This window comes from Dunckerocampus dactyliophorus, chromosome 10 (genome assembly GCF_027744805.1).
Source record: "Dunckerocampus dactyliophorus isolate RoL2022-P2 chromosome 10, RoL_Ddac_1.1, whole genome shotgun sequence".
NCBI lineage: Eukaryota > Metazoa > Chordata > Actinopteri > Syngnathiformes > Syngnathidae > Dunckerocampus > Dunckerocampus dactyliophorus.
Window position 1 is genome coordinate 3,319,365 of NC_072828.1, and position 11,713 is coordinate 3,331,077.

General features: G+C 44.7%; 1 protein-coding gene across 5 annotated transcripts in view; it reads right to left on the bottom strand.

Annotated features, from left to right (window-relative positions):
- The window catches only part of obscna (obscurin, cytoskeletal calmodulin and titin-interacting RhoGEF a), an 86,171-nt gene extending 79,459 nt beyond the window's left edge, over positions 1–6,712 (bottom strand). For 3 of the 5 annotated variants that reach the window (XM_054788800.1, XM_054788799.1, XM_054788797.1), the window contains exons 1-13: positions 6,521–6,712; positions 5,038–5,140; positions 4,664–4,930; positions 4,251–4,412; positions 4,055–4,159; positions 3,654–3,920; positions 2,202–2,471; positions 1,858–2,124; positions 1,527–1,790; positions 1,165–1,431; positions 814–1,083; positions 480–746; positions 110–376 (exon numbers count right to left, since the gene is read on the bottom strand). In XM_054788800.1, the coding sequence (XP_054644775.1) occupies positions 110–376; positions 480–746; positions 814–1,083; positions 1,165–1,431; positions 1,527–1,790; positions 1,858–2,124; positions 2,202–2,471; positions 3,654–3,920; positions 4,055–4,159; positions 4,251–4,412; positions 4,664–4,930; positions 5,038–5,077 (2,713 nt within the window). In that variant the 5' untranslated portion in view covers positions 5,078–5,140; positions 6,521–6,712. Of the gene's footprint in view, positions 1–109; positions 377–479; positions 747–813; positions 1,084–1,164; positions 1,432–1,526; positions 1,791–1,857; positions 2,125–2,201; positions 2,472–2,619; positions 2,718–3,653; positions 3,921–4,054; positions 4,160–4,250; positions 4,413–4,663; positions 4,931–5,037; positions 5,141–6,520 lie in introns of those variants that run through there. The other 2 variants (XM_054788802.1, XM_054788801.1) reach the window with 2 other exon arrangements.
- Between the last annotated feature and the right edge of the window lie 5,001 nt (positions 6,713–11,713).

Below are 11,713 nucleotides of genomic sequence, written 5' to 3' on the forward strand. Positions count from 1 at the left end.
GGACCATCCTTGTGAGGCCCATGAAGACTCCACATAGCTAAACTGTACTGCCTTAGTCGAACTGAACATCCCTGAGCAGCAGTGCTGAAGTGCTTGGCATTTTCCTCACCCTGCACTGTCAGCTGTGCGCGGCTCTGCATGGTCCCAACATCACACGTGTAGATATCCGTGTCCAACTTCTCCAGATATGTGATGGTGAGTGACAGCACCACACCTTTCTGCCTCATGACATACTTCCTACCAGACCTCAGCTCCATCATGCCCTTCAGCCAGGTCACTCGCTTGGCCGGCAGTCTTGTCTCACACTCGAGGGTCACTTTGCCCTTTTCCTCTGCTTGGGCGTCCTTTAACTCCCGTGCAAATGTGTGTTGCAGTTCTGGAACGGATACATATGTTTAGAAATTGTGTGCAAATGCTGAGAGATGCTGTTCTCTCCAATTCTGTGTTCCGGATCAGTATTTTTCTTCAAGAGTACTTACCTCTGACCTCAAGCTTGGCACGGGATGCAACCCCATCAGCCTGACAGGAGTACTCCCCTGAATCCCTGATTGTGGTGTTCTTGATGATCAGCTTTGCCAAGTTCTTCTCCACACTCATCCTATATTTGGGACCCTGCCTTATTAAATGACCGTTTTTCAGCCAATGGATGGTGACCTCAGGTTTGGTGATCTCACAGCTCAGCTCTGCATCCTCACCTGGCACAGTCTTGACATTAAGGAGATCCCTAAAAATGTGCACTGGCCTCTCTGACAAAATAGAAAATGCATTAGGGTGTACACTCGACATTTCCTGATTCCAATACTGGATATTTACCTTTGACAAAGAGCATGGTTCTGCAGCTCAGGTCTTTAATTGTAAAGACCACGTCACCAGCGTCGGTTAGAACCGCGTCTTTAATGCGCAACTTGTACTTGCGACCATTGTTTACAACCTGGAAACGAGTGTTCGAGACAACCACCTGACCGTTGATGCTCCAGGAGGGCTCATCACTGAGATTGTGAGAAAGGTGACACTCAAAAGTGCAGTTTTCACCTTCTAGCACGGACGTTGTCTTCAAGCGCTGGGCAAAAGTGATATGCAAGTCTGTAAATAGATTAAATAGTAAATACTGTTACCTAAACATACTCTGACCAGACATTTAATTTAGACTTCTCCTCAACCAACCATGCACAGAAACTTTAGCTTTGGTCTGGCTGGTGCCCAGATCACAGGTATAATGTCCGGCGTCATCTTTGCTCAAGCAATGAACAATCAGCGCCATGGACCTTCCAAACTGGCACAACTCATGCTTGTCATCAGTCGTCAGGACAATGCCATCCTTGCTCCAGACTGGGATTACAGACTCTTTGGAAATTTCACACTGGAGGCAGACCTCCCCTTGCTCTTCTCCAACTGCATCCTCAAGAGGTCTTAGGAAGACTGCAGGGCGCTCTAAAGAGAAGTAGTACAACGTGATTTGAGCATTAGCCAGAATATTTCTCTCAACTAAAAAAACATATATAAGAAAGTGCTTTATCATAGCTGACCTTTGACTTTTAAAGTTGTCGTCTCAGAAAGAAGACCAGCTTTAAAGGTAAGCCTGCTCTGCTGGGGCCTCAGCTTCTTCATGGTGAGGCTATGCATGGTGCCCATGTGCTGGATTCTGTTGATGGCATTGGAATAGATGCGGACGCTGTTGACCAGCCACTCCGCGTGGGCAACCACATAGTTGAGCTCACAGGCGAAGGTGGCGATGCCGTCCTCTTCGATTTCCACCGGTTCAAGGTGTCTCACTAACTTAAGCTTCCGCGCTACGATTTAAAATAGAGATTCAAGTGTCACGTACCGCTCAGCTCAGTAAATCGTCCTTTGACCTACCTTCAACTTTAAGATGTGCTGCGCTCTGTGAACCCCCCGCCATGCAGCGATACTGCCCTGCATCCATTCCAACCAGTCCATGGATGGTCAACTCTGCACGTTTCCCTTCTCTCCTCATGCTGTATTTGTTTGAAGTCTTCAAAGCTGTACGACCTTTAAACCACCGCACCACCCTGGGGGAGGGCGCAAACTCACAACGCAGAGTCACAGAGCTGTTCTCTTTGGCTTCCACGTCGTCCAAATTGTGCACAACTTGGAGGGGTCGCTCTACGGGAGAGAGTATACCAACTGAAAGCGATACTGACCACAGAGAGGATGTATTTAGGGAGGGTTGCTCCACCCACCTTTCACAGTAAGCTGAGCAGACGAACGACTCTTGCCAGCAACAAAAACCACCGGCCCCGACATGGAGGTCTCTGTGGAGGTGAGGCACAGGCTGTGCAGGGTTCCCTCCCTGTAGATATCCACCGCTTCGCTGGGCTCCAACACAGTACCATTCAGGGTCCATCTGGGCGGCCTCCCTGACTTCAAGCTGGTCTCTACTTGGAAGAGTGCAGGCTCTGGTTCCATCACTTCCACGGAGCTCATCCCCCGAACTATACTGATAGCCTGCTCTGCAAGGACAGCCACAATATACACTTCTGTTACCAGCCCAACTAACTGTGGAGGATACTGTATAGTAGAACCTCTGAAGTCCAACATCCCTGAGCTATTACAAAGTTGACCTCCTTAAATCTCAAAAAGCATGCGATGTCGGCATACCTCAGCAACTATCAAGAGGTCGACTCCATGCAAGGGTTTTGCTTTTTCAGATTTTTGTGGGGTTTTTTTCAACACTTATTCCAAAAGAAGGACCAGCCTCACCAACGGGTGTTACGAGAAGAAGAAAATACATCAGAAGTTATGTGAGGTAAGTGGACTTAAAACACCACACGCACCATTAAATAATAATGTTTCGAACAGTATTTACTAGGCAAATATCAGACCGATAACAGGAATTATGATGTCATACCAATAAATCCAATCATTAACCAATAGCTCCGATAACTGATCATTTAAAAAAAAAAAACGCTCCAATGAGGTGAGACTGTGTAGGTGGGTTAGCGTGAGCAGGTCAAGCACTCCTTTTCTCCTACGTGTGATGTGCTGTAAACACAAGTTGTAAACAAACGTAGTGTCAATCGTGTGGGATCTACCCGCTGCCTCAGACACACCGTGCGGTAGCTGTAACGCTCCGTAAACACGTCACCACGAGAGAAAAAAACATCGGCCCTCAACATACCAAAGCCCTGCAGCCACCCAAAAAGCCGGCGCCAGAAGCCGCCCGCCACAACGTCCTCCACACCGGCCCCCGTCGGCCAGCGAACCACTCCGAGCAACTGTTTGTACATCTGGATCAGTGAAGTCATGATATTTAGCAACGGTGAAAAGTGAAAGTATCTATCCATCTCTTAGCATCTGTCTATTTGTTTAATGACAAATCTCCAGGTACAGTTTGTCAAATCCAACTTTGTTCGAGTCGTTCTTACCTAGGTGTGCACAAACTGCAGTTAAATCAAAATTTGAAAAATAATACATACAAGAAGTTAATGGGTATCGGTCTTGAGAAGCAATATCGTCTTAAAAAAAGATGAAAAAGTGCCTGTATAGTTTCTAAAAGGTTTCATGATGCCAACAGTGTGACACTAGATTGGATCGGATGTCGATTAGCATCCCAAAATTAGGATCCATTTTGATCCACCGAATGTTACACTGTAATTAATACTGTATATACGCAGCACCTGTGCATATCTCACCCTCCACTAGAAGCTGGCAAGAGGTTTTGTCATCGCCTGTGTCACAGGTGTAGGTGTCTTCATCCGAGGAGCAGACGTCGTCAATGGTGAGCTGCCTGAAGACGTCTTGGCTGATAAGTTGGTACTTCTTGTTGGACAGGATCTGTTTCCTGTTCTTGTACCATCTGACTTGAGCGTTGGCCCGAGAAACCTGGCACTCCAGCAAGCCTCGGTGGCGATACATGGCTATCTTAACCCTCAGGGGGCGCACTATTTGCACTGGGAGCTCTGAAGATTGACAGAACAGGCGCAATTAAACACTTGGAGGCAATTATGTACATCTCAAACATCAATGCCTAGCCTGTTTACATTTTTTTGGACTTCTTATGAAAATGGATGCACTATAAATAGTACAGAGTCACCTTTTACGGTAAGAGTTGCATGAGACGAGACACGCTCGGCGGTGAATCTGATCTCACCAGCATGCTCAGGCCTGACTGACTTAAAAGACAGGGTGTGGGTTTTACCTGAAACCAGATTCAGAACAGAAGGAATTCTACTTCTCAAATGCATTCAGTCCAATCTTTGCATACTACGTGAATGAAAAGACTCCTTTACCCTGATGTCTGATCTTAATGTTGTCCCCATGTCGGATCCTGCAGTCATCCCTGTACCACCGACCGTCCACGTCCACCTGGTTGACCTCACAATGGAAGCTGATGGACTGCCGTTCCATTGTACTGACGTCCTCTAACTCCTTTACAATGTGGATGTCCCGAGCTGGGAGGGAATTCAAGAAACAATCCACAATTGTAAATATATTAAAAGAAAAGTTTCTCAATGTGTGGACTGTGGACTAGCTTAGTGGTTGATTCTTGAGACGTGTTGTTGGTAGTAAAGCAAAAATGCAGAATGCAAACCAATCTGCAAACCACACTTGCAGTCCCTTTTATAATAATTACAATAATACCCTTGTGTAGGGGTATATCCGGACCAAAACAAAAGACAGTCTACCAGTCCTCTGACCCTACCTCTAACAGTGAGTCGTCCGGACGTCTCGATACCGTTGGCCTGAAAAGAGATCAAGCCCACGTCTCCCAGAGCCACCCTATTCAATATGAGGGAGTGTGTCTTCCCGTGTGCACTGATGCGACAGTTGGGCTTTGACTTGAGCTGCATCCCATCCCTGGTCCACACTCCCTCGATGTAGGCCAAGTTGAGGGTTACCTCAAAGGAGCAGCTCTCGCACTCGGACACTTCCACGTCCTCCAAGCCTTTCATTACCTGTAGACGGTTCTCTGGATTACGAGGACACACAAGGAATTGAAAAATAAATCAATAAATAAGAGGTTTGTGCATGCGGTCTACGACCAGTGTTGAAATTGTCAATGAATGCAGAACATACTTGCAGCCGCTACTATTCCTCCAGGTATAGTGTCCGCCATACTGCCTGCCAAGTGTCAGATTTCTCTCTGGACCAGGGTTCCCAATGGGCGACAGGTAAATATCTACACGCAACAAAAATATAAACACGGTGTGTGAGTGAGCATTCATAATCCATCCACCTCGCGGCGGAGACGCCGAACATTAATCGTCAACGTGAGGCCGCATGTATAGCCGTTAGAACAGGCTATAAAAACCTCTGTACGCTCGTTAAGAAGCTGATTTAAACAATAATCGAAGGATAAGCAATTCCAGAGTAATTTACACTTAACATTCTACCATCTTTTGAAGGCAAGCAATCTTCTCCATGTTCTAAAAGTTCTCTATTTCATCTCCAAATGTTTCTTCCTCCTTGAAAACTATGGACACATTGCTCAAATCTTTGCTATAATCATTGTAAGCACCCTCCTCCATATTTGTTCACCTGAGCCATATTACCTCAATGAGGTTACTTCCGGAAATGATGCTGAGCTGCGAGCTAGTTCGCCATGGGTGGCGGCATGAACTATAAATGTCATTTTTGCAAATTTACCGTTCATTTTCAAAAATGGAACAATGTAGAAGATAATCCGAAAAAATATGTAACATATTTAAGCAAAGTTGATGTTGCGTGACACTTGGGGGTCAGCATTTTGCTTAAAGCTACTCAAGCCGGGCTGAAAGAAAAAACGTTAGTTACAAGAAGACCATTCCATTTGCTGTTATTGTACACCGCTGCAAACCACAAACACCATAATGAACATGTTGTAGTCGATCAAAATCTACCGTTAGTAACACAAATTCACCTACAAATGACCTTAAAAGTAACCACAAACTTGCACCAATCCCATCTCTCCCTCTGTAGTAGCCACTTAGTAGACATCGGCCAGTTGTACTGCTTCTACTTGACATTTATGTATTGCCGCTGCTGCTAATAATGTTGAAAAAGAAAGAAAATCAAAACGCGTACAAATGGAATCACTTTCAAACGGTGGATCGCCCGCGATGGCATGCTCGACCTCCCCCGGTAATGACGAGCGGCGTAATCTCTGTCACCTCCCTTGACTTAGCTCATCGCCACCAATATAGACTCGGCTGCGATGCTGTCTCTAACACAGGCTGAAGGGAAGCTTAAAAAAAAAAAAACAGAAAAAAGTTCCCACACGCTCTTGAGGTTGGAACCTGTAACACTCAGAAGGACCAGGATGTTTATTACTGTCCTACACAGCATCACAAAGGAAACACCATGTGTTATCATTTGTATTCAAGCAACAAGTTCTACTCCATAGGCTTATTGTCATAGCCAGGACAGTGACTAATTCCCCAAGAGTGAATCATCAAAGTACAGTTGCATATAATATTTGAACTAAGGCTGTAGCATTACAAGAGCATTCCTGGATGGAGTTATTAAAGACGCATGCCAAGCAACACGGAACACCCCAGATCATCAGCAGTGAGGTACGCACCTTCAGCTCAGATGTGCTCTGGAAAAAAACTCCATCTTCACACACACTCCTGGCACATGGTGATGATAATGGAAAACAGAGTACGTCATAGAAAAATACTGTGTATGTACATTAAGAAAAAGCCACCACAACCATACAAGCGAAAAAGGCCTCTCATATTAACAAAGTCAGCATGCGTGCGTATGAAATCTGACTCACACTCCCCGAAGGAGACGGCCCTTACACTACTTTCTCTTTTTTTCCCTCGTGCTGTTGTGATGGAGCGATTTAGTGAACAGCTGACACATCCCTCCCCGCATACTGACCTCCAAATAGCTTGCCGTCGGTCCGCTGGCAAAGATAGCTTCAATGGTGTGAAGCACAATGCTCGGCATCGGTGGAATAATGTACCAAAAAACGGCATTACGTGCATGATGATGATGACTTTGAACTCAAAATCGCCCTACGATTTTCAACACAACCTACGGCGAGAAAATGATGACAGTAAGATTGCATATTTGCTCTCACGTATTAAGCAGCTTTGCAGTATTCAATGCCGCTCGGCATTTGTCAGCATTCCTAAGCAATTTTCTGATCAAAACTATAAACAAATTTGAACGGGGTAGTTTTAATGAAATAGGGTCGATACCGCTCATTTTGTGGAAGTTACTTTCCGGGTCCACAAAAGTAGTAACTGAGGCGACCATAGAAATGTGTATCTTGACACGCAACGACGACGGGAGGTCATCATAAAGCCTCCTCCTCCTCTCATGGTGCAACTAGAAATAATACAAGTAACACGTGGATTCCTTACGGACCAGCTCTACACTCTCGGCAGGGTGCTTGAGAGTGCTTGGGGATTTTCCCAACCAGTCTACATGTTTTCCGTGGGGAGTACTCCGGGAGTGTGGGGTATCGACCGGCTAACTCAGGCTGTTGATTCCCTGTGTGACCGGTGCCAGAGTTTGGTCTGCATTGCCGGCAATAACTTGCACCCGTTTGCAGTGAAGGTTGGACTCCGCCAGGGCTGCCCTTTGTCACAGATTTTGTTCATGACTTTTATGCATAGAAATTCTAGGCGCAGCCAGGGCACTGAGAGGTTCTGCTTTGGGTTTCTGCTTTTTGCAGATGATGTTTTCCTGCTGGCTTCATGGAGCCGAGACCTTCAACTCTCACTGGATCAGTTAGAAGCTGAGTGTGAAGCAGCTGGGATGAGAATCAGCACCTCCAAGTTCGAGTCCATGGTTCTCGCCTGGAAAAGGGTGGAGTCCCATCTCCGGGTCAGGGATGAGATCCTGCCCCAAGTGGAGGAGTTTAAGTACTTCGGGTTCACGAGTGAGGGAAGGATGAAACGTGAAATCGACATCCAAACTGCAGTGATGCAGACTCTGCATCGGTCTGTTGCGGTGAACAGAAAGCTGAGCCAAAAGGCAAAGCTCTCATTTTACCAGTCGATCTACGTTCCTACCCTCCCCTATGGTCATGAGCTTTGGGTAGCGACCAAAAGGACAAGATCGCGGGTACACGTGAACGAAATGTGTTTTCTCTGTAGGGTGGCTGGGCTCTCCCTTAGAGATACGGTCAGAAGCACTGTCAAACTCGGAGTAGAACCGCTGCTCCTTCTCATTGAGAGGAGCCAGATGAGGTGGCTTGGGCATCTGGTCAGGATGCCTCCCTGGGGAGGTGTTCAGGACATGTCCGACCGGTAGAAGGACTCGGGGAAGACCAAGGACAGGTTGGAGAGACTATGTCTCTCAATTGGCCTGGGAACGCCTCGAGATCTGCCGGGAGGAGCTAGGCAAAGTGGCCGGGGAGAGGGAAGTCTGGGCTTCCCTGCTTAGGCTGCTGCCCCTGCAACCCGACTTCAGATAAGCAGTAGAAGATGGATGGATGGATGGATGGATGGATGGATGGATGGATGGATGGATTCCTTGTTTATAAATCAAATGTTTTCATAGCTAGAGCATAGAAAAGCTGTTTACGACCTTCTGCATATGGTTTTTAATATTACTAGAGCTCTCTAGACATAGAATAACACCCCTATAGTCTCCTTTCCACTCAAATGACCCAATATAGTAGATATAATCAGAGAAAGCCATTTAAGACAAAAATAAGACTCATGCTCATGTGTGTCTCAATAAATGTCTTCCGAACGTGTGGACAAGAAGTGTCGAGGATTCCGAGTTGAGTTTTAGCTGGAGTACGGCCATAACAGTACCTTGTGATTGTGACGATGAGAATGATTATTATTGTTATTATTATTATTGAGCCTGTTAAAAAATTACTTTTACTTAATTATTATTATTATTATTTAATGATTTTTAAAATGAATCATTAAAGTGAAATTTACTGTCAGGTAATTCTCCAATAAATTAAATTATTTTTTAAATTTTTTAAAATTTTTTAATTAATTAATTAATTAATTTTTTATATTTATAAATATAAAAAAGTAAAAAAATAATAATAAAAAAGTAAAAAAAATAAATAAAAAAAATAATTAAATTCTGAAATGGAAAGACTGATATAGCATACAGAAAAATTCATGACAAAAGTCTTGCTGCTTATCCGAGTTGTAGGAACAATAAAAAATAATTTCATTTTTAGTTGCTCATTTGGAATTGGAAATATGTTATATGAAAAGCAAAAGCCTCTAGATTAGGCTTATAGCGTATCATTCATTGAGTTTTATCATTTAATGAGGACAGAAAGGTCTGGTCGCATACCAAAATAACGGTATGACAGAAATAGATTTTCCTTTGAAAACACAAACATGCTACAAAAACAGGCCCGCACGCTGGCAGAGTGGTTAGCGTGTCAGGAGATCGGGAAGACCTGAGTTTGAATCTCGGCTTGGGCATCTCTGTGTGGAGTTTGCATATTCTTCCCGTGCGTGTGTGATATTCCTCCACCAAACTTGACTGTTTTCTGGGTGAATCTTGGCTCCATGCAGGTTTCAACAGGTCTTTTGCAGTATTTGCGGCAATTGGGATGCATTTTAAATGGATGATTCATGAGACAAATCAACCTTCTGCCACTTTTCACTGTCCATCCTTTCTGCAAGCTGTGGGCCTTAGCAAATGCAACGCCATTATTTAGGTGTCTCGAAATTCTTGCTGCCCAGAAACTTCCAAATCACAAGAGAGGGGAAATTCTTCAGAAGGATGGCGCTCCTTCTCATACTTCAGCCTCCACATCAAATTTCCTAAAAGCGAAGTGGGTCAAGATGCTCCAGGATTGGCCAGCCCAGACACCAGACATGGACGTTACTGAGCATGTGCAGGGTTAGATGAAGGACGAGGCTTGGAAGATGAAACCAAAGAATCTTCATGAAGTCTGGGAGTCGTGCTAGACTGCTTTCTTTCTTTCCAGATGATTTTATCAATTAGTTATTTGAGTCATTACTGAGACGTATGGATGGAGTCCTCCAGGCTCATGGAAGTCATATATCATATTTATTTCTTCTTACCAAGGCTTTACTTTATGTTCTGATGTTTTTGTAGCATGTTTCTGTTTTCAACGGAAAATATAATTCCTACCGGACATCATTTTGGGATGTGACAAGACTTTTGTCCAAGCAAAATCTGACTTTTCATTGAGTTTTATCATTTAATTCGGTTAAATGATAAAACTCAATGAATGATACAAGATTTATTTTGCTAAAATAAGCATAATCTAGAGGTTTTTCCTTTAGGCTATTTCTGAATCAAAATGAGCAATTAAAATGATTTATTGTTCCTACATTTTGGATACGCAACAAGACTTTTGGCAGGCACTGACAAAAGTTTGGAGTGTTTCTTTTTCGAAAGGTGCACGTGCGATAGTTTGAACGAGGTGATGATCATTTTGTCTTAAGTAAGGTTTATTCACTGAAGTGCACAATAATAATAATACTTACACCATCGCTACTGAAGAATGGCAGCACAGTGCTTTCATCTTATGCACTCATCTTGTCCGTTTATGGAGGTGACGTGTTCAAAAACAGGTGCACCGCACCTCGACGTCAGGGCCAGGAGGCGGGGGCATGTAGCTGACGAGAACCACCGGGTCCGAGTCGCCTTTGCGCATTGCCGACAGACACCTATAGTCTCCGATATGTATTGCGTTGCCGAATGCCTCGCCTTTTTAGACACTTTTAGGCAGACTGCCCCTTACTTGAAATATATACAGTGTGGGAAATTAGTCATTACGCTGTGGGGAGGGATTTTCACCAGTCTGGACACGGGACAGGCGAGGTCCATAAGGTGGATTGTCCCATGCAGGGAAATGATTTTCAAAGCCTTGTAATCTGTTTTGATTGGTCATTGGGCAATCTGTCATTGTCCTAAACAGTTCAAAGCGCATGCAACCCCCCACGGAGTCTCTGTGTTGGGACAGTTGAAAGGCCATAAAGAAATGAAGCAATAATGAGCGAGGTCATCTTTCGGAAACGTGCACATTTGAAGAGTGCGCATACGCACGGGGACCAGTCAGATGTTCACAATAATAAGTCCTCCACAGGCATTCATTCTACACTAGGTTTGAACTGGATAGGCAGACGGGGCACAGACTCAGGCTCGCCCGGCATTGTGTTGGCTCTGCTTGACAGACAGCTCCATGTGGTACTGAGCACTCCTAAATCCAGTGAAACTCTATCGACGGGGTAATCTCTCTGTGGCACAAAAAAACAGCTTGTCGTCAGCGAGAGAGGAATGGCGGCCTACAGGCCAGCCGCACTTGCCAGAGTTCCACCTGCCCTTTTATCACCGAGGGTATTTTTTTTAATTTGTGATAAATGGTACGGTTGTTTTGGGCCGATTGTTTTATAAAGCGAGTACCAAAGCTTATATAGATCGTCGTGGAGCATCCCATTGGGCTAAAAAAATCCCCCTGTCAGAAGAAGCAAGGCAATGCGAGGATGTGTTGAGTGGATTTTGAACAGCTGAAGTCTCCATCTAAGACATGAGTGTCACATTTCCCGCTGTGCATCCTTCTACACGTAACAGCGGTCACCGAAAAGTAAATGTTTTTGGAAAAAAGAAAGTTACTTTTTTAATGGGGCCCCAGACAAGCTGACCTGAAAGTCCAAAGGCATTTCCTGCAGGTGGTTGTAATAACACACTGTAATGTGTGTCACACGCAGGCAACTGGAACGGAATAACATCAGATGTCCTTGACTTAAGCCTTGTCAACAGTCCCGCACGTCTAATTACAGCACAGCCTTGAAGCGACTACTCG